Source organism: Oreochromis aureus, linkage group 4 (assembly GCF_013358895.1).
Source record: "Oreochromis aureus strain Israel breed Guangdong linkage group 4, ZZ_aureus, whole genome shotgun sequence".
Taxonomy (NCBI): Eukaryota; Metazoa; Chordata; class Actinopteri; order Cichliformes; family Cichlidae; genus Oreochromis; species Oreochromis aureus.
In genome coordinates, this window is record NC_052945.1 from 17,783,443 (window position 1) to 17,809,424 (window position 25,982).

Genomic DNA, 25,982 nt, shown 5'->3' on the forward strand with positions numbered 1-25,982 from the left:
ATTTCCCCCACAGCAGTACATCACAGTCTATACATAAAAACTATTTATGGCACTAGTTGTTCTTTAACAGCAGATAACCACATTTAGAGTACCTTTAACAAAGTTTGACATGTTTTCAGCTCAGGGCACACAGGAATGATTGCGTGCTTGCTCTAATTTATTGGGATCATATAGTCACTATCAGTCATTGCTGTGACAAACAGGGTCTACAGTTCCCGTAAAATGACTGCTCCTCAAGCAGGAATGACCATCAACAGCCCTTCTAATATAATCAAGGTGGGGTGGTGCTAAGAGAGTTATGAGCTCTTTAACAAGGTTTTAGCTGGGAGAATTACACCGCCTTGACTACCATTCATTCACATTAATCCTCCACACCCAGACAGGCAGTCGTGCCAATATTGGTCTAATAATGAAACTGATCGGTGAAGGAGAACTGCTGAACAAAGCCTTTGCATGACAGGCACAAGGTGGCGGCAGATCACTCCGGAAAACTCTGTGCTGGTTGGTGGCTGAGCAGTGACCCGGACTGATCCAGAAGCAGTGGTTAAAGTTGTATAATTTTCTGCTATTGTTAATTAATTATCAATGGCTTTCACGTGCATCCCAACCACGTTTTAAAAAAAAATATTTTGGCACCACACTATCAAACATGATATGAGTTTTTGTCACGTTTCTCTGATTTGTCATTAATTCACAATAACCCCCGATTTATAACTCCGATATTTATTCTGAAGAATTCATCCCCACGTTAAAGCATGTGACTTTGCAATGACCAAAGTCTTTTTTTTTCTTGTTAAGGTATCACATGTCACCACGGGGCCCATGCGGCTTACAGTGCGGGAAGTAAAAGCACTTCCTCCTTCCTATCACAGCTGTAGTAGAGAAACCAGCCAGTCTAACAGGAGCGTTGACATTCTTGGCAATGGGGACCGTGAAGGTCGTCCGCCGCTGTTTCTGCTCACTTCCCTGCGCGTCTTAACGGTAACGGCCGATGTCACCGGGTTCAACCAGGAAAACTGTTCAGTTTTTGTGACTAAAAGCGGTCGGAAGTCAGGTCTTTGTAGCACAATGGCTGCGACGTAGCGCAACTTTTTTTCTTTTTTTTGGTGGATGATCGACAGCGTTCGTTGGTGCCGCAAACTTTTTACGGACTTGTAGGAAGAAGCTCACGAGACTTGCAACATGAAGAAGCAGTTTAATCGTATGAAGCAACTTGCCAACCAGACTGTTGGAAGGTAGGCTACATAACATTGTTGCAACGTGATGTCATACATTATTGTGTTAGGCCATTGCTTCTAATTTATGTCTCCCAGTTGTCATCTGGCTGGTTTTTATTGTGGGCGGTGTCGGAGGGGTTGACCACGATTTTGTGTGATTAAAAAAAATCTGGAGAATTTCTAAAGGTTTAGATTGCAGTGAAATTGTGTCAGAAGCACACAAAGCTTGTCCAGATGCCACAATAATGGTTTTTGTGTTTGTTTTTAAACAATACAAGAAGTTTGAAAAGTAGATTTTCCAGATTTGGTTTAAAAGTATGTGGCTGTAACTGAATCTAGTAGCATTAAGTAAGTGGATTCAATGGATAAATGGCTACAACAGATTAAAAAAAAATCCTTATTAATAACCTTATAATCAAATATTCTTTTAGATTGTTTAATCTATTGAACATAAAACCAATTTTTGATAAGAACAAACGGCTCTCATCTAATCTGCTGTAACAGTTCATGTACTATCACAGCTATTGCCTTTAATAAATTAATGGCTCAAATGTAGGCTAATGGAGGCAATGAAAGTATGATGTCTTTCTTTAAATAGAGAAGCCCTGCTTAGGATGCATGTGATACAATCAAAACATACAAACCGCATACAATAAAACAACAGTGGCAAATATTAATAGAGGCATCACTGTAAGGGATGGAGAGACTTAAATATATGATAAATAGATAAATATTGCACTCTTTTAGTGTACTTGGAGGATGCCTCAATTCTGAATTCACTTTTGTCATCAACACCTATTTAATTAAGTCTGTCTACAGTCCCCCTTGTCCTTCTGTGGACCCAAGAATGACGCCACCATACTGTACTATGTACTCACGTGTGCAGGGGTATATGTTCAGTTACAGGGTAGCATGTGCTCACACGCATGTTACCTGATGGGTGTTGATAGGGGAAACTACGTATACCATCCTTCTTCCTGCGTCTCTGATTCAGTGTCTTCATTTATTGCTGTATTAATTAACCAGACTGCTGTCTATTAGTTTCCAAGTGATACCCTGCAGGCGCTGGCCTGGGATTCCTTGCATACATGACTCCACATGTTGTTGTGTAAGAGCAGTAAAACTCAACTAAGCAGGCAGAATGACAGCTTGCATACTGAAAGGCAAAATAGTTTGCTTGCACACACCCACTCTGGATTACTGCTGAAGGAGTTTAACATGCAAGAAATCCTCGGGTGCCATTTATACCACAGCTTAAGTAAGAGTGGGTGGGAGCTAGAAAATAAACAAAAAAATAAAAAATCACAGCAAGCACTCAAGTTAAATTAAAGTTAAATGTTTACCCCCCCAGTCTTTATGCTATGCATGATCACACATCATAATCCATCAAGTGAAGTTATAAAGGTCTAGATTAGATCTCTGTCACGAGCTCGGGGGTAAAACAAAAAAAGGTTTTCCTGCTAATAAATGTGCCAAATACAATTTGACAGAATAGAAATTAAGCTGGCTGTGAACATCTAGTTCATAAACCAGTAAATCTGTGTCCACCCCCGTGAGTGTTTGTGATGATTTGTGGTTTTCTGTTTGGCCCAGGAAGGGCTGGACACACACACACACACAGGTTTTTAGTTTTTGTGGAGTAAGCATTTTCGTAGCTGTTGACAGCAGAGGCATGGCGGGGTTCGGGCTGCCATGCAGCCACAAAGTCGTTTTTTATAAAAGAGGAAGCCAGATTTCATTTGCATGTGATTAATAAGAGGAAGCGATTCAATTTAGATGTAGTTGCATTGTGGTGGAAGATAGCAGGGTAGCAGTGGTTTTATAGGACACGCTTACACGGTGTCCTTTACCAAAACTGAGTCAGTGAAACACGATATGATCCATCTCTGCGAGCAGCTTTTAAGATTTTGTGTGTCTGTTTTGGTCAGTTTTCCTACAGGTGCATGTTTTATAGTTACAGTTGTCCTTCAGCTTTCTGTGAATTTTTTTTTTTTTCCAAGGTCCGGCTCTAGCTGTCTGTTTTTTAAGAACAATAGCTTCTGGCTAGAGCCAAGCTGCACTCCACTCCAGTTCAATCAATTCTAATTTGGTGTTGATAGGAATCTAAAGATTGCTCATGCAGCTTTTTCCTTCAGAGACAAGCCTGTAAAGCCTAATATGTAATGGGGTCATATGGCTCCATGTGGAAGTATTCTAGCTGCATTACTAACCATGTTAATAAATGGCTCTTCTGTCTCTGTTTACTTAATACATTGGAGTCGCTGACTTGTATCCATTTGTCTATATTCTATTTTAAATCAGTTTCTTCTTTGTTTGGGTAAAACCATTTTGTAGCCAGGAAGTCTGATGCTGGCTATGTGGAATAAATTGGCAAGAAAAACACACACATTTGCGTAAATATCTTTGTGAAGACACTGACTGACCCTCACGCTAATCGTAACATAATTATAACATTAAAATCAGTTCTTCACCCTCAAGCAGGTCTTTAAAGAGAGGAGAAGATGTAAGGACTAACCAAAAGGTCCCCGCTTTTCCAAAATGTCCTGACTGCATTGGTTTTAAATCTGACCGGTCCTCATTAGGATGCTTTGACAAGTACACATACAGGTGTGTCCCATCATCCAGAGCCTAGAGATATTTAATTAAATGGAAAATGGAGAGGCATATATGAGGGACTTTTTCTGGTCTTACTGAGCACATTCACTCACACAGCTTCATTCTAGAAACACTGCTTTGCATTACCATAGACTAATCTTCCCACACAACCACAGGGAGAACGTGCAAACTTCTCACAAGAAGGGCCTACTCGGGTTTGAACTCAGGACTCTTCTGCTGTGAGCCACTGTAATGCCTCACATTTTAATCTTCCACAGACTCTCGCACTAATATATGCTTGGGGGGGGGAATTTGAGTCTGTAGCTCGAAAGACTTTTCAGCAAGCTAACTGAACCCGTAATCTTCTAATCAGTGGACAACTCGCTCTACCCCCTGAGACATAGTTGCATCACTATCAAATAATTCCTTGAAACCAGAACATTTTTATATTTTGGAAACTTCAATCAAAACTTAAAAAAAAAACAACCATTACTTAAATGATCAAAATACTTCCTGATAATTTTTTAAGATGATCAACTATATATTTAACATTAATTTTAAAGAACCAAAACTAAGTGTGTTCATTACAGAGAAGTTAGACTATATAGACTGGATATGGAGTACTGAGCAGCATAATTAGCAGCTCAGAGTAGAAGTTGTCTTCAGAATCATTCAAAAACTTACTTATTCATTTTAAGCTTTGCAAAGTTTTACTGATCTGTGACCAACGTGAGTTGGTTTTATTCGTGATCTGATCTCGAGACAGCAGACAGCCACCACAAGCAGTTTCACTAAACAGTGAGAGTATTTCAGGCATGAGTGAGGTAAGCCTGTACTGCATTTTGAGAGTGCAATGTTAAGATCTTACTTTTGTTTCCCACGTCAGTATTGGGTAATAATTCTTGCATGTGAGCAGATTATTTTATCCCCTGCAAGGTGTAAATCTACTGTGTGTTTCTTGGTCGGTGCTGTTAGAGGGTGGGGACAGGCCTTCAGAGATTTGTGCATAAATACACAATATCTGTGTATGTGTTGATGGATTTATTGACGGGGAAACCGATCACTCCTTTGACAATCTCACCAGCTGAGCGAGATGTAAATCAAATGGCTAAAGAACAGTTGCTGATGTTTAAAGGGTTTGGCTTTTTGTCAGCATTTCCTAGAAATTTGGGAGAGCTGTTGTGCCATAATATTTTCCACAGACTCTGCTACAGTTCAGCATGTATTTGGTGTATTTCAGACATCAACAGGCCACCTGGCAACTTCCTCCTTACTTCACAGAAAAAGGCACACCTTTACATGTTGCCATAACAAACACGATGACACCTCAGGAAGTGTGTTTTTTGGGTCGGGAGGGGGATCAGCGTTACATTTATGCATCGATGTTCAACATGGTTGTACAAGTCCAGTTCACTTTTAATTTCTATAGTGCTAATTTACAGAAACAATCCAGTCAAGGTGGTTTTATAGTGCAAAGTAAAGACCCTACAATCACACAATCAATCACTTCTATGAACAAACTCTTGGTGACAGTGGGAAGGAAGAACTCTCTTTTAACAAGAAGAAACCTCCAGCAGAACCAGGCTCGGGAAGGGGCTGCCATCCACTGCCAGGGGTACCAATAGTAGCAAATAAGTATATCATGATAACACCTGATTGTAGATTTCAGCTTATTCTGTTCACTTACTGCAGGCATACAGCACAGAGTGCAGACTGGCTGTGCTGGAGATTGGGACTCTACAGAACACCAAAGTTGAGCGCAGAGTTTATTTAGCAATAGAGAGCTGTACACAAAAAGCAATAAATGCACTATACATAAATAAGTGCAAGTGCATATAATGTCAGCATCACTAGTCTCATATTTCACCAAAACCACCAGGAGAAAAAGGAGAGGAAAAAACCCGAGCACAGCTAATAACAGGCCAGTCAAGTTAACATGTCTGCAGTGACACTGCGTGAAGGAGGTACACCTGTTTTTACTACAGTGAAGCCTGAGGAAAAAATGAAGGCAATGCCCGATAGTCGTAAAATGCAATAATAACTCTCTTGTGCAAGCTTTTTGTGTCTCACCTGTATTGCTGTAGGACACGGGTGTGTTCTGTATGTCCTCAGTCTTTGACCACTGGCCTTTGTTTCTCTTCACAGGGCTGAAAAAACTGAGGTCCTGAGCGATGACCTCCTGCAGGTAAATCTTATCTTCTCTTATTTAAAGGGACTTTACGTCCAATAGTTTTTATTATCTTTAAAAAATTCCATTTGGCAGTCTAATGAGGGGTGGGCAGGAGCACAGAAGAAAACAAGCTGATAAGCATTTATCCTCAAATGTGAACAATGCTGTTTTTAATGGTGATAACTGGGTAGAATAATAATAAATACAAGTCTAAATGTCATAGAAAGTTTTCTCACATCTGTGGTTTAAGAGACCTATATACTGGTGCAGCTGCATATTTCAGCAACACTCAAGTTTATGCACATGTACAAAAACACCCTCAGGATGTGACATGACTGAATGCTTTTTTTAGTCTGTGATCTGAGTTAAATGGCTACCAAGCAGAGTTATAATAGTTTTGTATTTTCTTATTAGTTTTTTTCTACTTTTAATTTTCATCAGTTTGAAAATGTTTAGTTTTAGTTTAATTTTTATTAGTTTTAGTGTTTTTAATTGGGCACATGTCAGAAGCAAGGTTTAGTAAAATAACTACAGGTATTACAATAAAAGTGCATAACATTTTGAAAGCAGTTGATCCATAATGTGCTATAGTACTGTTGACATCCAGAGTCTAAATAAACATGTTTTCACACCTAGTTTTAGTTTTTAGTTTAGTTATATGTAACTATAATAACCTTGCTGCCAACCTCATAAAATTTGTCATTAGCATACCTGAAAGTCAATGTAACCTTCTTTATTTAGAAAAAATGTAACAGTGCTTAAATGCAGTGAATTTGTCTGCATGATGTTTCATAGGCAACATTAACTCAACCACTCATTACTCCCAAGCTATGCAGAAAATCATCTCTAAACACACAAAGCATCAAACCTTGAAACAAATGGGCTACAGCAGCAAACCACACTTGTGTGCCGCTCCTCCTATGAGCTAACTGAAACTGAGGCTATATCCATCCTGCCTTCTATTAACAGTTCAGGCTACTGGTGATGGTGTAATGGTGTGGGGGATATTTTCTTGGCACGCTTTGAGTCCCTACCTGAGTAATATCCATATGCGTATCACCATAGTGTATCCATGTCCTGTTGGCTGCTTCCAGCAGGATAATACGCCATGTCACAAAGCTTAAATCATCTACTTTCTTATACATGACAATGAATTACCTATGCAGTCACCAGATCTCAATTCAATAAAGCACTTTTGGGATGGGGTGAAACAGGAGATTCGCATCATTGATTTACATGTGACAGAACTGTGTGATGCTATCATGTAAATATGGAACAAAGTCTCTCAGAAATGTTTCCAGCACCTTGTTAAATGCATGAAGGCAGTTTCTTAATATCACTTCACATTTAATTTTCCTCAAATCTGTTAGTCCAGTAAACTCCAGGGCCTCACTGGACTTTATTGTTGAACCCCTATAACAGTTCAGGGTTTACCCACAGCACATGATAAAATATGTTTACACTGAGACTGGGTATCTGCCACCTATGAAAGATGTCCTGTTCACTGCCTAACCGTAGCTTATTTTAAACTGTCTGCGTGTAAAACCGGCTTGTTTAGATATAATTTTCTGGTAGAGTAAAATACGGAAGTTATCAAAAGACTTACAAGTTCCTCTCAAAAGTTCTGTTAAAGTAATCATGCCTTTGCGCCTTGTTGATGCCAAATTTCTCTGCAGTCTCGGAGTATAACTGCTGCCATTAAAACTTTACTGGCTAGTCTTTCATTCAGCATTGCCTAGCCAGCTCAAGGGTTTGGCACAGCAGAAGCGCCTTATGGTTTTCCACTCAAGGAAAGCTCTGGCGATTCTCTGTTATCTTGAAATTATACTTGATGTGCACTGTAGCGCTGTGTGGCGGAGGGGGATGGGGAAGCTCTGGCTAGTGAAGCTGTGAGATCACTGTTGGGAAAATGGTGTGAATAAATATGACAAACTGAGAGGAATAATTCATGTTCAGGGAAGAAAGCAACTTTTGTGGAAGAAGGTAAAGATGAAGGCTTGATGGGGGGGGAAAACTCACCAACCCCCATTCTGTCATGGAAGTCATAGTTCTATGATAGTTAGCAGCTGACCGCTGAACCCCATTCACACAAAGTAGTGCATAAGACAGATTTCAAATTTCTGACTGATCATCGACCTGCGGTGTAGGGTGCCCTGTGCACTCAGAACTCACTTATGATGGAACATGGTGTTTTTGTTATGGATAAACCATGATTGGCAAAGACATTAAATAACAGAGCACCCCTCCCATCATGCCCCTCCAGTTGTCACCGTCTTTGCCCATGTGAGCATCAAAATCAGCTCAATTGAGTCCCCTGTGGGGTATCCCCCAGGGCTCCCAGTGGATAAGTGCAAATGACAGTCATAACACATTCCCCAAAGGAAAGCAACCTTCTCATCTCCTGGGGAAAAACCAGTTAGTCTAAAAATGCATAAAAACAGTTGTTTTGTTATGTTTAAGACAGTCAAGCCACTTTGTCCCAAAAGCAGAGAGCACAACCCTGACCCAACCCTTCCCACCCCATTCCTTACTTGTCTTTGGTACTGAATGACAGGAGCTTTCTGCTGCGTTAGGCATTCCTTAAGCTCCGGCTCTCAGTAAGGAATGTAATTGGCAAGCGACAAGCATAGTGGAAAACGCATGTCAGAATCTGTTATTTTTTGCAAATAACGAAGACCTCATATATACGCAGAGAGTCTGTTTTCAGATTTGCTGCCTGTTTAGTCATCTCCATACAATGTGTAGCTGCTGCACTACTGATTCACATAGCAGTGAATCAGTATCAGCATTGTAATTTAATCACACTGCCTGGAAAAGTTTTTTTTTTTTTTTTTTTTTTTCCCCCCTCTTTCCAAACACGAACAGAGAGAGAATAATTTTTCCTTTCCCCCTCCCCACACTCTTCCACAATTGCCTTCTCTGAGAAGTTCAAATTGAAATTTGACTCTATATGACTTCTAGTCTTTTCCATTTTTCCATAGTCGTTTGCATTGGCTAAGGCATTCATCTTGTTTGGACACGTCCTGCTTCAGTGGGGGAGTTGAGGAGGCTGTCAGACTGGATTGTATCTCTGCTGCCTGATCTCACACTGGTGAGGAAGGCTAGAGCTGGGCCCATGCCTAAGTACTCAGATGGATTTGAAGGCATGATGGACGGATAACTGATAGCGTGTGACAAGCAAGTGTCTGCCAGTGAAACGGCTGGTGAGGAGTCTCTGTAGAGAGTTCTCACGCCGATTATCTTATCTTGGGATAAATCCTAAATTTTAAACAACTCCTTTACTATTTCATGACAAGCTAAATGTGGAGGAAAGCTGTCTTACCACTGTCATATTTCCAGTCTAATGTAAACTAAACCAGTTACTTACAGACACATTTAAAGGACAGACACATTGTTCTCACATAACTTGTGAGACTACTCCTTTCAGTCGAACATGACACTTTGGATTGTTTTTGCATTAAAGTCTCAATTGCGCTCAGTCATCAGCTAGTCGAATAGTAAACCGGCCTGCCAACAAGGTCAGCCACAGCGTCACCTGCCAGCCGGCAGTTAACCAGCCATTCAGTCCAATCCAGAAAAAATGACTGCATCCTGTGTGACTCACTAAACGTTCCATGTTTTTTTGTTATGGAAGGTCAGAGGTTGTCGGCTCTCTGTATTCTGTTTTCATTGCTGTTTAGGGGGAAAAGTTGGCAAGTAGACTGTAGGACTGTAAACCTTTGGACAGCTCAGTAACTGTAGAGTGGAAGGGCTCATTTCTGTTCTGTTAATTGTCTGTGTGTGGGCTTGTTACTGCCTATGATCAGGGAGTGTTCCTGTATTTTTTTTTTTTTTTCCCCAACTCTTATACTTGGAATCTCTCTGTTTCCTTAATGGTGGCTCTTCCTGATGATCCTGCAAGTTTCAGCTCTGAGACAAACTTATTAGATTGCGTTATCACACCATTTATTATTTTAATACGGTTCCAGCCCGCACATAGCTTGTCTCTACTGTATTACCACTATAAAGAGTAAAAGATATGCACATCTCATTTATTTATAAAAATACTTCAGAGGGTTGTATGAAAACACTTTGTCCCCCTTTGCAATTCCAACAATTCCAACTTTACCACTTCATGACTTAGGTATGCTACTGAAACCTCCATTTAATTCCAATATACTGTGCAAGTCAATTTGCAACCCACCACCATAAATTTCATGCTATGTCTGAATTAATAAATCCCATATCTGCTGTCCTTGATGCCTATTCCGTGCTGTAGGGAATCTTAGCAACTTCCTCTCATATTCTCTCTCAGTTCTGATCAAGCAAAAGAAAAGTTTGTGGGGTTTTTTGTGAAAAAACACTTTGCAGTTTATGACAAAGTATCTTATAGACAAGCTTGTAGAATATCTTGAAGTCTGTCCCAAGTTTATTTTTGTTGTGCTCTCACAAAAAAGAAGTAAATAAATAGAACCAAATGCTCTAAAAACATTAGTACTGTGATTATCCAATCTATTCAGTCCACAATACCGCCCACTTTGCAGTCACTCAGGTCTTTTTCTTCCTTTCTGGCCAAAAGTGTTGGAAGTCTGGATGCAATTGAACTGGAATCAGCTGAATAGTGAGTGAATCAATTGGATCCATGCAAGGAAGCCAAGTCCAGCTGTGGTTTGGCATGCTGCAACAGCTGCAGGAAAGGAGGAGCAGAGTAAAGGGAGGGTGGAGTAAAGCTGTACGAGTGTATGGGAGAGACTCAAACAGGGCAAGGAGATCAGTGAATTTGGGAGGATGAAAACGAAGGAAGAAGATGGGATCAGACAGCAAATGAGCAGCTCTCAGATGCGGCTAAATGTTTATACTGAAACAGGAAGAGGAAGTGGATACTTATGGCAGGCAGCTAGTTGGGTGAAATATCAGAATGTATCAAACTCTGGAGAGGAAAGATTTCAAGCCATCTAAGTTTATGATTTCATAAATCTTTTAACTTTCATTCAAAACTGCTCAGTTTGTTTGTTTTTAAATTATGGCAGACGGATTATCTGCTAAAAGACACTGAAGTTATGTTTTTACAGTTTGACCATGATGCTGATTATGCAAGCTTCAACAGATTATAATTTTTTGTTTACTTCACATAACTGCTGATCATTTGCAGAGTAAATTCTCTCTATAATTGCCATCTTTAGCAGACTTTTCAAACCCACATCTGGAAGAGTCAGGAACTAAAAACTCAGCAGAGCACAGTAATTCTCACAATGCCATTAAAGGTACCTGAAACTCTGCACTGGTGGTGCATTTGAGGCCAGTCTGACAGTAGAGATCAGAGTTATTGGGACAGTTATCTATACCAAGTCATTTAAAATTCTCCTTTTATGTTTGTTAATTTCAATTATCACTAATAATAGTAATTGTAATAGTAACAGTAATAATAAAATTGTATCCACTACAAGTTTCTAAGCAGATTTTCCAGAAAATGTATTGAATGCAAATGTGTATTCGTCTGTGGGAAATTTACGTCCTACGAAGAACATTCTGAAGACACTCAGACCTTTACACGGTGGATACCAAGGCGTTCCCAAGCCAACCGAGAGATGTAATCTCTCCACTGTGTCCTGGTTCTTCCCAGTGGGACATGCCTGAAACACCTCACCCAGGAGACATCCTGGTCAGATGCCTGAACCACCTCAGCTGGCTGCTTTTCTACTCTGAGCTTCTCACCTCATCTATAAAGCTTTATTTAGACTTCTGTGGGAAATTTACGTCCTAACTTGGGTAGTAACCAAAAACTCCTTTTATCCCCACACATCAACATTCCACGCAACCCAAGTTTTTGTGGTACGTGTCGAGCCGATGCGTAGTTACAGTTCTCGGGATGGGCACATCAGGTTACTTAGAAGGTTGTGGCGTAGGGCTAAAATGGGGTTCTGGTTGTGGTGTAAGTTTCGACATAGATCTGGCGCAGAAATATAATTCACAAGTTGGGGTGAGCCCGGCCACCCTTCAGTGGAAGCTCATTTCCGTCACTTGTATCCACAATCAAGTAAGATTCTTGGTTATTTCCCAGAGTATGTGATAATAGGTGAAGGTGTGAACATTGATTGACCAATAAATCAGCTTGGACTCTCTCTTCACCACAACAGACAGGTATGGCGTCTGTATCACTGCCACTGACGCTCCAGTCCTCTCTACTGAACAAGTCTTAACAAGACCCCAAGACAAATAAACTCCTCCACTTGGAGCGATCACTCTATCCTTTGCCAGCTGAGAACCAACAGACTTGGAGGCGCTAATTTGCATCCCATCTGGTTCACACTCGATCACAGGCCGCCCCATTTTTAGACTTGAGGTCATCGCTCAATGACGCTGACAAGACCAAAACCAAATACTAGAAAAAAGGCACAAGAAAATATACAACATAAGAAAATCTAGCTTATCATATCTGGGTCTTGCCATGCCCAAATACAACTTCAAAAATGTATTTTTGTAAGGTCTTCACCAAGTGACCTGACAGCCTCGATACCCACAAACCACAGTCTAAATCAGTCCATCAGATATAAAGTGTCTGGCTGCAGGAACTCTCAACCTGTTTTCTGCTACATGATAGTTTTTTCTTGGTGACTCAGTTACCGAAGGCCACAGTCCCACCCTGGTGCTGGAAAAATGAAGCAATAAAATACAAGATTGCTGTCAACTCAAAGTGTCAAAGTAATCCTGCTGTGTTCTTTGTAGTTGCAGATCACTGTTGTCTTAATTTTCAGCATTTTCATCCAAATGTTGCACATGCTGTCATATTGATTATGTTTTTCTTGGCTCACTTGTGTCCTGTGCACTCAGGGCCACCATAGAGAAAATTAGTCAAATCAGTTGGGAGCAGACAGCAAATGAGGGCAGAATGTAGAATTAAAGTAGAAGCCTCTTAAAATTAAACCGTTTTGTAAAGCTACAAAAAGTATAGCATGCTATAGGGGGTCATGGAAATGTGAGTGAAAGAGAAACAAAGACATTGAAAACCACTGGGAAAGTGTGGTTGATGCCTTCCATTATATATAACCAGTAGCTCAGGCCTGCAGTTAGACTGATGCATCTGCTTTCTTTGATAGCATCTCTCGCTTCCTGTTGTCGGTAAAGACTTGCTCTTGACTCTGATTCTGTCCATCTGGCTGTCGGAGCTGCACGCCGTGCAACAGAATTGGACAAACAACCTACAACTGCCGTCATATTTCAAAAACACTAGCAGGGTGAAAAATATGCAAGATGAATGTGTGCATGTGCAGCATCTGTATTTTGATTTGTAGCCCTCACCTGTGTTGTTTTTGCTGAACAGGAAGGTTAAACGGTCCATTACACTTATTTCCTTCATCCTGGTTTAAATCAGTTAGCTGAACTCTTCCACAGTAGACCTGTTTTGCTTGTTCTAATTTGATAACGCTGCATTTTATCTTTTTTTTTGTGTGTGTGTGCCCACAGATCGAGAGGCGGCTGGAGCTGGTTCGTTTGGTGTCTCACAACACGCACAAGAGGCTGGTGTTCTGTCTGCAAGGTCAGCTGGGCACAGACACAGAGAAGAGACATGTAAGAGGCACCTTTTCTTTTTTTCTCTGTCAGATTTATTCCATCACTTAGCTGCCGAACTTTGAACCGACGTGCCATAACTGAATTTTTTCATCTCATCATGTTAGCAACATGCCACACTTTGGATACGGCTTCATTTAAAAGAGCATAATAAGGATGAATCACTGTGACAGCCATTCTGAACTAGGGCCCTGCTATCATGTGTTTTTCTTATGTAACACATAGATATGACAGAGACTCTCCTTCCAGCTTCACTATCACCGTTCAGCAGACCCAGCCCAAAAGGCCAATAAAACTGACGCAACTCTGAAGGAATCCCTGTTACGCTGTCGTACTTTGATTACTTTTCTAAATTAAGTCATCTTGATGGTGCATTGTTTGGCACTCCAGCAGGCAAAGTGAAATTAACAGATAAGCCAACGTGGTTAAGAGAAGCAAAAAAATGATTTTAGCCCTCCATTCCTGGATCAGTTGTCCTTAAACTGTTGGCTAGTTAAGTTAAATTTAAGTTAAATACATTACGTATTTGGTATTTTGGTGTTTGTGCAACTAATTTGAGTCGGATCCAAATCAGAAAAGAAAACATGTCAATGAAGTGAACATTCTTAAATAGACTGAACTGCTTTTTTTCTTTCTTTTTTCGCTTGTAGAAAAAGCTGCCCTTGACCGGGCTGTCCCAGACCATGCAGGAGGGCGGCAGTCAGCTTGGAGAAGAGAGTTTGATTGGGTGAGTTTCCATCGAAAGACCAGTTTCAGCATCGTTTAAGTTTAAAATATCACCTTTAAATAGGCAAAATTGGTGAACAGGTAAGTGTTTATCAAGATCAGTGTAAAAGTATTTAAATAAAAATCGGATGTGGGATCTAACTGAAACTCTTTACATATGTTTTACTCGCTGTGAGGAAAAGTAGTGATAACTGGGATATTTGCATATGTTTCTCTGTGCACGTGAACAGCAAGATGATGGATGTGTGTGGCGAAGCCGAGGGCAAGTTGGCTTCTGAACTGCTGCAGCATGAAATGCAGATGGAGAAAGACATTCTGGATCCTCTCAACCAGCTGGCAGAGGTAAAAGCTCATGCATACAACCATTGATTGGCTTTTTCTTTTTAATCCCTCTAAAATCATGCGCTATATTTTAAAAACAAAGTCCCAGCAGCTGAGACATCAAGCTGAACTTTGTGTTTGTGCCAAATTCAACAATGCCTTTAGCATTGTTTTGGGTTCATTGCCATTCTGTATCTTTAAAATTGACTCAAGGTTCTCACAGGAAAATTGCTCAAAAGTGCTCATTATGCCTTTTGCAGTGCATGTGTAGTCATGTCGTTCTCATGGTTCCTCTTCTCTCACAGGTAGAGATTCCTAACATACTGAAACAGAGAAAGCAGCTTGCTAAGCTGGTTCTCGATTATGACTCGGCAAAAACACGGTACATTTCCACACAGCCTGATAACATTTTTTTTTTTTTTTTTTTTATAGTCTTTGTATGGCTCCAATCTTTCAAATGTTTCCACTAACATGGCTGCGTTACTTAAATAATCCCTTGTTCTGCAGGTGGTTACAGGCGACCAAGTCCACCAATCAAGCCATGGCAGCTAAAGTTGACTCGCTCAAAGACGAGATGGATGAGGCACTCAATAAAGTAGAAATATGCAAGGTAGATTTCATGTCGAGTCTTTCCCATGAGGCTTGCTGCATAAGGTTAGGATCATATTTGATGAACTGGCTGAACAAAGAAGGCTTTATGAGGGGGAATAAATCAGGACACTGATGCTATGTACATTTTTGGACCGAGTAATTAAAGGTCATAGCTTTGTCATATCCATGTCTTCGTGAACAGTTTCTCATTGTTTGCCACACACGTCGTTCTTTTGTCCTTCATTTCATACAGGACCAGCTCTCTGCAGACTTGTACAACTTTGCTTCTAAAGAGGGAGACTATGCACGCTATTATGTCATGGTGAGTGCACCTCAGTTTACCGTTAATGGAAATGCAAATATGGAACGTTCCACTGTAACACAGTTACTAGGCGATGTGTGATAACCAACTATGTTCACATTAGATTTGGTGTGTGTGTGTTTCTGTATAACAGTTATTAGAGACCCAGGCAGAGTACCACAGGAGGTCTCTGGCAGCTCTGGAAGCAGTTATACCCACCATCCAGACACAGCAAGGTGAACAATAAGACACAAAACGTATTATTAAACATATAAATAACATAAAAACTTTAACTTTACTTCTTCTTTTTGTTGCTGATCTGCTGGTTTAGGGTTAGAGAAATAAAGAGTGGCTTGTCATCCTGCTTAACAGTTCTCACAAAGTACTTCACATTATAATTGTTTATTTTTTGGTCCCCTAGCACAGTGTGCTGTTATAAATTTTGCAGGTTTTCTGTCTTATTGGCTGGTTTATATCACAGACTGATGTGTGTGTATATTGGCCCCAAACTGTTGAATTTGTTTATGACAAGAAGCTTTTATCTCATTTGCGAAATGCACTGCTTATTGCAACATAGTGAAACGACTCACTAAAATTACATCGTCGCATTAGGGTTTGTTTGTTTTTTTGTACGTGTGTTTATATGAACCTAAGCAATCAGGTTAGAATCACCTTTCTGATGTAATCTGATTATTGATTTATTGTTTGTTTGGCCCAGATTTATCCGGACGAAAGCCAGAATAACCAGATTTCCAGTTGGCTTTTTACATGTTTTCATGTGCATGACAAGAGAGCAATTGTATTACACAAACATACCTGCAAAGACTTCATTTAAAAGTCTAAATAAAGGATGTGGTATTGCTGCTGTAGAACTATATAAAAATTGTTGAAAGCCATGAAATAAACTGTAGACAGTTAGTGAAACGAGTGCCAACGCAGAACATTGACGATGCTCGTCTCACCTAGATTCCTGGATGGAGAAGCCGGCGTTTGGCACGGCGCTGGAGGAGCATCTGAAAAGGACCAACCGTGAGATCGCTCTGCCGATTGAGGCCTGCGTCATGATGCTGCTTGAGACCGGCATGAAGGAGGAGGTACGGATGGAGAGATGGAAGAAGAAAATTGGAGACTTTGCTAAAGTAGGGCAAAGTTGAGGGTTAATTGACCAGAATTTGGGTTAAATTTGTACCCATAAACCTCCTGTGTGTTTGAACTGGAAGGAGATGTGGGTCATGTGGACTGCGTTTTAGAAATGATGGCATGTAAAGTCTGGAAACATCTGTAGCCAACTTGAGGTTAGCCAGTCTTTGTCCTGTGGGAATAAAACCTCTATGTGTGCACACACAGGCATCTGTTACCCATTAGTATGATCGCTGTTGCACTCTTTAAATGTAACAGTATCACTAGACTCCCCATGAAGTATGATTCAAGACATTTCTAAATGGAAACAAACCTCTTCTTGCTGTGCATCCGTCTGGCGCTCATCCTGAAAGAGTCACATCTCTCTTGGTAGCAGACATTTACTTTTGCAGACATTCAGTACTAGATTGTATTACTTCTTCTTTTGTGTTACCAACCCAGACTCACTTCTTTAATTTTAGGACAGAAACAGCCTCCTGTAACCAGGCACTCCTGTGACCTTGCTCCCCCTTATTTTCTTTCCAGGGTCTATTTAGAATTGCTGCTGGAGCTTCAAAATTGAAAAAGTTGAAAGCAGCGCTGGACTGCTCCACCTCGCAGCTCGAGGGCTTCTACTCTGATCCCCATGCCGTGGCTGGTACTATTTCTACAAATCCACAGAAAATAAAAACATCAGCTCCAAGTCTTTGTCTCATGGCATATATTTTGTTTTTGATACACAGGAGCTCTCAAGTCCTACCTCAGGGAACTTCCTGAACCTCTAATGACATTTAGTCTTTACGATGAGTGGATACAGGCCTCCAAGTAAGACACTGCACACAAAACATGCCTCTTGTAATGTCCTGTAAAACACTTGTGCAGCACTAATAAACTTTAGATTCATGTGAAGTATGTTTGCAGTAAATGTTGTTAATGTTTCAGCATCTTGGACTCTGACAAAAGACTTCAGGCCTTGTGGGTGACATGTGACCATTTGCCAAAGGCCCACAAAGCCAACTTCAGGTACTCCTATTTTATTTGAATTTATTACTATAATTTTTTTTTAATAATGCAGTTTTTTTTTTTTTAAATTTAACCTTTTTTGTACATGTTTATTCATGTGAGGAATTGACCAGATTTTGAGCCATCCCTCATTTCTTTATATATTGCCAGAAAAATGGAAAATTGGAGCAGTAATTTATTAAAAGATTAGCAAACATACATGGAAATCCTGTATATAAGGTGATAACAGTTTGCTTGAAAGTCAAAATAAAGATATCATCTTTATTCTTGAACACAGACTCAACTCTCTGAGATGAGCTTTTTTTGCCTTTAAGTAGTCTTCAGGAATAGTTCTTGAAGGACATTCAAAGCTCTTCTTTTGATGTTGGCTGCCTTTTGTTCTGTTCTCTGTCAAGATGATCTCTGTGTTGAGGTCCAGGCTCTGGAGAGACCAATCCATAGTTACAGTGTGTGTTTTCTATCCAGGTGTGGTTTTACTGCATTGGCAGCATGTTTGAGATGATTGTTATGCTGAAAAATGAAGCCGTTGGCAATTGGGCGCTTTTCAGATGGTATTGCATGTTGGATCAAATCTGACAGTGCTTTTTTTTTTTTTTTTTTTTTTCATAATTCAATTTTGGCTAGATCTCAAACACCACAGGCTAAAATTCGGGTCCCCAAACCACAACAGATTTTGCAGTGGATTTTTAAGTGAATTTCTTGTATAATTTGGCATACCTCCGCATATTCCTCCAGTTTGCCTTCTTTAAGAATGGCTTCTTGACACCCACCCCACTTCCACTGAGACCATTTCTGATGAGACTTTAATGGACAGTATGTGAATCAAATGAATGGGCCAGATGCATCGCTCAGATGCTGCATCAGGTCTAAAAACGGCTGGATTTTTTTTTTTTTTTTTTTTTTTTCCAAGTAAATAGCTCTTTGAGAATCACCTTTTTGGTTAAACAATGGGAATAAATTGCCTTTGCAAAAGGCTGCTAGTAACAAATTGGCTCTATAGTTACAGCTACAGTTAAAAATGGCTTCTTTGTTAGGTGCAAACACAAAAGTGGTTGTTTCTGTGATTTAAGTACCTTTTTGGTTTTTTTCCTTTTTTCTATGCCAGACTGGTTCAGGAGTCAGAGTTAAGTGGTTTGATACACTTAACAAAAATGAGTGGAAAAAATGGCAACATTAATTTAAAAAATGACAAGAACGTCTGGCTCCTTGAAAGCAAAATACGTAAAAAATGAGGGGTTGGCTCAAGACTTTTGCACAGCATTGTAGCTGAAAAATAGGTGCATATTTCACAACTGTACCAGATGTTACTTTGATGCTCTAGTAAACCAGTTTACTGGTTGAACCTCTCAGGCCACATTCACAGCAAGGCAATAATTTTCTCAAGGAGTCAGAAGCCCACCAGGTTGGGGAAAGTGTATGATTAAAGGTGGGAAAAATATTTTGGAGATATTTTTGTTTGGTTTTTTTTAAGGCACTTTGTGTCTCCGTTGCAGGTATCTGGTGAAGTTCTTGGCTAAACTGGCTCAGGACAGTGATGTTAATAAAATGACTCCCAGCAACATCGCAATAGTCCTGGGGCCTAACCTGCTGTGGTCGAAGACAGAAGGGTGAGAATGTCGTGGACTGTTCACCTCACTTTTATGTCATTATTTTAAAATGCAGAGCGCGTCGTTCTCTTAGGCTGACTGACCTTCCTCCCATTCTTATCTCCGTCTCTGTGCTCGTACTCAGGACGCTGGCAGAGATGGCAGCAGCTACATCTGTGCATGTACTTGCCATCATTGAGCCTATTATCCAACACGCTGACTGGTTCTTCCCTGAAGGTGAAACACTGTTGTTGTATTTGCAGTAATTCTCCTTCTCTCTGTCTTTAAAAGGTTACGTGGAACAGTTTACTTGTGCATGCTGTTTGGCGTGATATAATCTGCCTGAACTTTTGCAGTGTGTGGTAATGTGTCCATTGAATGCTGCTGCAAAAGATAATATTTGCATACATTTCCATTGTTGATCTGTGGAGTTTGCCAGCACTTCCCCACACTTTGTTTTTATGTAACAACGTTAACGCTCAGGCTCATCCTCTGTGGGTTGACAGTGGGTACTTTGAGAAATTTTGAAGCTCATTAAATAAATGAATAGTAGCTAAAACGGTTTCACTCCACGTTAGCCAGAGAGGCTAAGAGTCCGTGGCCATGCTCGTGGCTCTGTAGGATGTGGCTGAAGCTCAGAGCACATTGTTAACCAAATTCTAAAATTAGCATGCTCGTGCTGATTTTGCAAGGATAATTTTACCCAGTTCACTATGAAAGCTCAGCTTTAAGTTGTTATGATGATGAAATCCCCAACTATACAGCAGGAAAAAAGAAATTCAGTTGTGGTTTCTATAATGAATTTACTCCACTGTAACAGCTGAGCAGAGGGTGCATTTTTAAAATAACTTTACTGAGCCTTGGATGCAGAGTGTCTGTAGGTATCTGCTAGTCCTCATTTTTGCTAACTTGAGTGACTAATCTGGACCTTTTGACTCTAGTTTGGAGTATTTTTAGTTAAATTATCTGGAGAAAAAAGGCTTGCTATAATAATAATTATATTATTATTATATAATTATTGTTTGCCACAGGAGTCTGCACTCTAGTTTCAGTGAGTGAAATTGTAGTATTCTGTTTGTGTGTTAGTTGACACTTATTAGCTGGTATCTGTATGTGTTATACACCTGTACAGTCTCCTAGAGTCAGCTGATTATAGCACACTCTACCATCTCTTGAAAATATCATGGCTCCAAGTGGCAAATGGCCAGTGAGTGATGTCACAGAGGCTTTGTGCATCTTTTGTATACAGCTTTCTTGCAAGCTGTAGATCCTATTTAATTTGCTTAATATGCTTCTGTCCTCCAGAGGTGGACTTCAACGTGTCAGGCATGTTCTCCTTGCCCAGCCATCCACCGACCCCGGACCTCGAATCTAGCCTGGACAGGAAACGCCCCGGCAGCATGGGGCAGGACGGGGACAGTCACACCCCTCGTAAAGACAGGTACCTGTCTCGTCCCAACCTCAGCCTCAGCCTGCCCCTCACCCTGCCGTCCCGTCCCAAGACACTGAGCAGGCAGGAGTCGAGGGGCCCAGCGGTGTCGGCCCTTTATGTCGTGGCCAACGAGTCCATCACGGTCACTGAAACGCCCACTGAAGATCTGCCCAGTCCAGACTTCAAGGCTGTGCCGCAGTCTAACATAGCTCCCACCAATCCAGTTACTAATAAGTGAAATAAGGGAAATGATGCTTTGTGTGATTTGTGCACTACATTTGTTGTGTTTTAGGTGATTCTTACCATAAGCTAATCAGTTATACTTTGCTGAGGTTCGTCCGTAACATGACCATAACATTTATGAAACACAAAGCCTTTTTAATAATGTTTGGGAATCCATTTTTGTCTCAAGTTTTATTTCTCTTGTGTTACTGTTGTGTACTCTTGTGTTATCTCCTTAATTTCCAATTAAAGCTTAGGTTGCACTGTAGGTTGCTGGTTTTATGTTTTGCGTGGGCTTGCATTTTTGTCTCTATGGTGTGGCATCTTTTTTTTTTTTTTTTCTATTTCACCTGTCGCCGCATTAATGTTGCAGTTCAAAGTTGTTCTATTTTAAAGGTCACTCATGTGGTTTTATGTCCTCTTTGGGTTCTTCTTTCTGAACCGGTTTCGTTCCACTCAGGAAGTGGCGTCTCTTTCTGTCTCGACATCGCAACATCTCTCACTGCTCTCGCTGGGTTCTTCCGAGGGGTTTTTGTTTGTTTGTTTTTGTTTGTTGTTTTTGTTTTCCTCTGTCTCTGGGTCTCTTGCTCCTTCACTCTTGTCTGATGGCCTGTGGTTTGCCCTCCTGAACACTCTCCCCTCTCCCCCCCTCCCTAGCCCTGTTAACAAACAGCCGGAGCCCGCTCCTCGCAGAACCAGCGTCTTAAATAGAAAGCAGTCACCACTAACCTCACCCACCTTCCAACCCCCATTGCCCCCTCTGGAAGCCGGGACTCCTACACAGCTCGAACCCCATCCTCCTCCTCCTCCTTCAGAGGCTGAGCAGCCTGGCTTGAGTGTTGCTGGCGGTGGTGGTGGTGGTGGTGGTCTGGTTGGTGGGGTCCAGGTAGCCACAGTGCAACATCAGGTTGTAACCCAGCTCAGCACAGAGGAGAGCAGGTAAGGAGTGAGCTGAGGTAGCGCCGGTACTCCACTGCAGCCAATCATCCGATCTGGAGCTCGCCACCCTTTGTTTGCCATGTATTTGATTAATTTGATTTACTGGACGTCACAAAAAAAATCATGAGAATAAAAATGTCTATAATGTCTGCAAGTATTAAATCTGCTTCATTAATTAATAATGTAAATAAATGAAAAACACTGTTATGCTTTGCACAACTTTCCCCCTGCCCTCTGTTTGTGATGAGCAACAGAACTCTCGGTTTCTGTTTATAAAGAGAAGCTCTCCTTCCTTCCTGTCTGCTCGTCTGTCTGGTGGTTTAACAACTTTGAAGCTTTGAAGACTTTCTTTTTATGCATGCGTCTCATTACTGAACACTTGTTCCATCCATTGAATGGACTTCTTTCATGATTTTTGCATCCCGTGCTTTCTTCGTGTGTTTATTGATCCTTTTGAGTCATTCTTTCTGTAATAACCTAATCAAGTATAATTATTCTTTGAATGGAAAGGTGTGCAGTTGGTTTTATGCATGAGCACTGGTGCTGCACTTGATCCTTGAATCTTAAGGCCGTATGACACGGAAATGGATTAATAATTGGAACTGTGGTGTTTTCACAGCCCGGCCCGTGAGCACATGTCCACCCCGCCTCCGCAGAGGAATGGTTCAGCGGTCCATCTCGCTGTAGGAACCCCACATCCTCAGGGAAGCTCCAAAGGGCCTAGTCCACACATGGTCCGCAGAGGTGAGGAAATCTAAATCTGCTATTTTAGTGGTTTATTATAACAAATGAGATCTAATAAGTATTTTTTCCTCCTGAAGGCACCAAGAAGCAAGCCCCAGCCCCACCCAAACAGGCCAGCCCATTTGCCTCTCAGCTCAGTAACACCCAAGCACCCGGTTCCCCACAGCACCCACCCATCACGCCCCGTCGTGTCCACAGCAAAGATGCCCTAATCCAAGCTCCGAGCCATCCACCCCCACAGCCGCCTACACCCCACCAAGCCCAGGGAGAGTCAGAGCACTCTCCCCCTAGCAGTCCCACCCCTCCTGACACTCCGCCTCACGATGGCCTGCACTCCAACCCGCTCTTCCACTCTGGCTCTCTCCCTCGACCCTCGAGGCCACCTCCAAAACCCAAACCCCGTCCCAGCATGCCACCGCCTCCGCAACCACAACCGACAGCAAATGACAGTGGCAATGGCATGTGCAACTCGGCCTCCAAAATCATAACAGGTAAACCAGTCTGTCTGTTTCTTTCTTTGTATAAAAAAAAAATATACTATACTAAAAATATTTTATACTAAAATACAAATACAGAAGGTTTGCATCATCGATTTAAATGGTGCCAGCAATACAGTGTGGCAGAAATCACCTACTGCAACAAAAACATTGCTAAAATAAGTTGCATGTGTACGTACAAAGCTTTAACCTCTAAACAGAGTAATCGTTGATTTGGCCACTTTAGCAGTGCAGTGGTTGCAAAGATGTGTTTTTTTTTTTTTTTTTTTTTAAGCTTTAAAAACTCCACATAAGGGTCATGCATTCGAAGAGCTACCACAAAAAAATAAAAGAGTACAGAAGAATATGCAAATTAAATATCAACAGCAATCTTGTGCAGTGCGATGATAAACTCAGTGCGTCCCCCCAGATAATAAACCACATCATAAATCATTAATCTGAAATGATCATGTAAATAACAACTGTAATACAGTTGTAAAATGGAATTCAATGGGATCATGAATTATAATGGTGTGAAAGTGGGAAGTAAAACTACAGTGCAGTACAAATATTTAAATGTATATCTGCTAAACTGACCTCCAAGTAATGGTGAAGTATCATTTCTAACTTAACATCTGACCACTTCCACCATGGTTACACTCCACCTTTGAAAACAATATAGATAAAAGGTAATTGTTGTTTATTCAGACAAGTTTTTGAAGGAAGTTACCAGATCTACTGAAGAATAGATTTTTTTTCTTTGGTGTTTTTTTTTGTTGTTGTTTTGTTTAAATGATTTTCTTTGTGCAGACATTCCCATTATTGAACTCACTCACTTGCTGGCCGTCTGCTGATACTGTATTCACTTCTGTTATTGAGTGATTTCAGCTTCTTCTCAGAGCAGTGCTATTTTTAGCTCAGTGGCTTTTGGTTTCACTGTCTCATTTTTGGCTCACACACTTACAAAAGAGCTGTGGTGATCTGATGCATGACGGCATATGTGTAAATATTGCAGATGTCTGAGCTGCGGGCCTGCCTGTAAGATGAGCTTTGTAAGGCAGGTAATGGTAAGGATCTGATTGGCTGATGCATTAACCTCGGTCTGTGTCTACTGCATGTGCATCTGTCTGGGGGAGAGAAAAGTGGCGTGTGTGTGTACGCGCATATATACATGTATATGTAGGCTTGGTGCTTTTGTCCTAGGCTTTAGCTATGCTTTGCAACAACACTAACGTGCTTGCAGTTGTTTTTGTGGTTACTAACAGACTGTGTGTGTGTGTGTGTGTGTGTGTGTGTGCGTGTGTGTGTGTGTGTGTGTGCGTGTGTGTGTGTGTGTGCATTCTCTTGAACAGATTTTTTTTTTTTCTTAAATAATTTGCATTGCATTTAAAGATTAACACACCAAGGAAACTCTCATGACTGCCATCCCAACTAAAAAGAGTTACTGGTAGTGCTGGTTAGAATTTATCTGACAGGATTTATTTCTGAGAGCAATCCTTGGTGTCTTGCTGTGTGTGCGTGTGTGTATGTGTGAATGTAAGTGTGAGTGAGCTCCCCGGTCTAAAACTGTGTGTCTATATATGGTTTGGTTTATTGATTTGTTTGCTGATTGGTTCCCTTCACCGTCCTCTCCAGAAGGAGGCCTGGTTCTAAAGGGGATTGGAAGAGCCATCATTCCTGAGGTGATTGAGGACGAAGAAGGGGAAAGCTCTGCTGGTCAAGAGCCTGCCGCCACCACCACCACTACTACCACTAACACCCTCCCAGCCCTGAACCCAGACCCCAGCATCCAGACAGAGAGCACCGCTTTTTAAAGTCTGGGCTTGACTCTTTATGATCAAACATAAGACGGGGTAACTCAAAATGAAATCACTCCGGCTCTTCAAGCACCGCTCACATGATGTCAGAGTGTCGCTGGAAACGAATGGCTGCCTTTTCCTCTGCTATACTGACTCACACCAGAAACCTCATCTTAAGCAAGTCGTTCAGACCACAAAGGCCCTGTCCAGCTATCACTTTCCACATTAGACTGCACATTAAATGGTTTGCTCCACATACTGCTGGGTATTCTCTGATTGGACTGCAGGGCCTTGTGAGGAACAAGGCTAGCAGGGCTTTAACATAAAACCTCAGCAATATCGCAGCTGGCTTCAGAATGCTGGTAAAGTTAATCTTTTTTTTATATTTTAAATCTATTACTATTAAATCTTCAATTATGCAAATACTTCTTTAAAAATGTGAATCTGGTTTTACCACATAAACCCTTCAATGGGCATTCCAAAAGCACAGCTGTAAGTTTTAAACAGCTGCTACTGATGAATATATGATGAAGCAAAAGAAAAAAAAATGTTCAGTGAGTAAATAAATTCCCTCATGTCCACAGCAATACTATGAAGGACCAAAGGAAATGACTGTTAGCCAAAGCAAACTGAGTTCAAATGTTGAGCCATTGTTATGGTTGCTAATGACCAAATATTTTAGTGTGAGTGCAATATAACAGTTTCTCTTCCACTGCTGTCCCATCCCAGCGTGCACACACTGCCATTTATTAGTTATTCAGGGCAGTTGTCAGTTTGAGTTTTCTTTGATTTCCATGGACCTGATTCACAAAGCTGACAAAAATATAACTGATTTTTTTTCTCCCGCTAAATGTAACTGATCATTTTTCTATCGAACTCAAAAGCTATGACCAAACTCAAGCATGTGATTAAAATTTGTAGAATATTTTTTGGTTTTTTTTTTACTATGACTCATTAGCTTTGCCTTATTTTCAGCTTTTTTTTTTTCTTTTTTGGTTGTTAAAGCATTTTTATGGTGGTTCTTCTGCACAAAATGCACTGCGCAATGCGTTTTTGATCTAAATAAAGATTGTTCAACAGTTTTTCATCTTGAATGTTTTTTTTTTAATGTCAAAATATTATTGCTCATAAATGGTCTTTTCTTTGGAAAAGAAAAAACAAGTTGCCTGCACT

The 25,982-nt window shown here is 40.8% G+C and overlaps 1 protein-coding gene across 4 annotated transcripts; it reads left to right on the forward strand.

Annotated features, from left to right (window-relative positions):
- Window positions 1–851: 851 nt before the first annotated feature.
- Window positions 852–25,891, forward strand: arhgap17b (Rho GTPase activating protein 17b). 4 transcript variants are annotated; one of them, XM_031730587.2, is made up of 21 exons: window positions 852–1,235; window positions 5,958–5,997; window positions 13,426–13,530; window positions 14,181–14,257; window positions 14,487–14,598; window positions 14,883–14,959; window positions 15,085–15,187; window positions 15,422–15,490; window positions 15,624–15,705; window positions 16,436–16,563; window positions 17,135–17,246; window positions 17,332–17,413; window positions 17,531–17,611; window positions 19,105–19,218; window positions 19,343–19,434; window positions 20,503–20,638; window positions 21,509–21,790; window positions 22,410–22,534; window positions 22,612–23,025; window positions 24,026–24,077; window positions 24,646–24,782. In XM_031730587.2, exons 1-20 carry the CDS (start codon window positions 1,183–1,185, stop codon window positions 24,031–24,033), a joined length of 2,292 nt encoding a protein of 763 aa, XP_031586447.1. In that variant the 5' UTR covers window positions 852–1,182; the 3' UTR covers window positions 24,034–24,077; window positions 24,646–24,782. The 4 variants fall into 4 exon arrangements, with proteins under 4 accessions (XP_031586447.1, XP_031586446.1, XP_031586444.1 ...); XM_031730586.2 differs by having other exon boundaries at window positions 24,026–24,071; window positions 24,646–24,781; XM_031730584.2 differs by lacking the exon at window positions 24,026–24,077 and having other exon boundaries at window positions 24,646–25,891.
- Window positions 25,892–25,982: the final 91 nt, after the last annotated feature.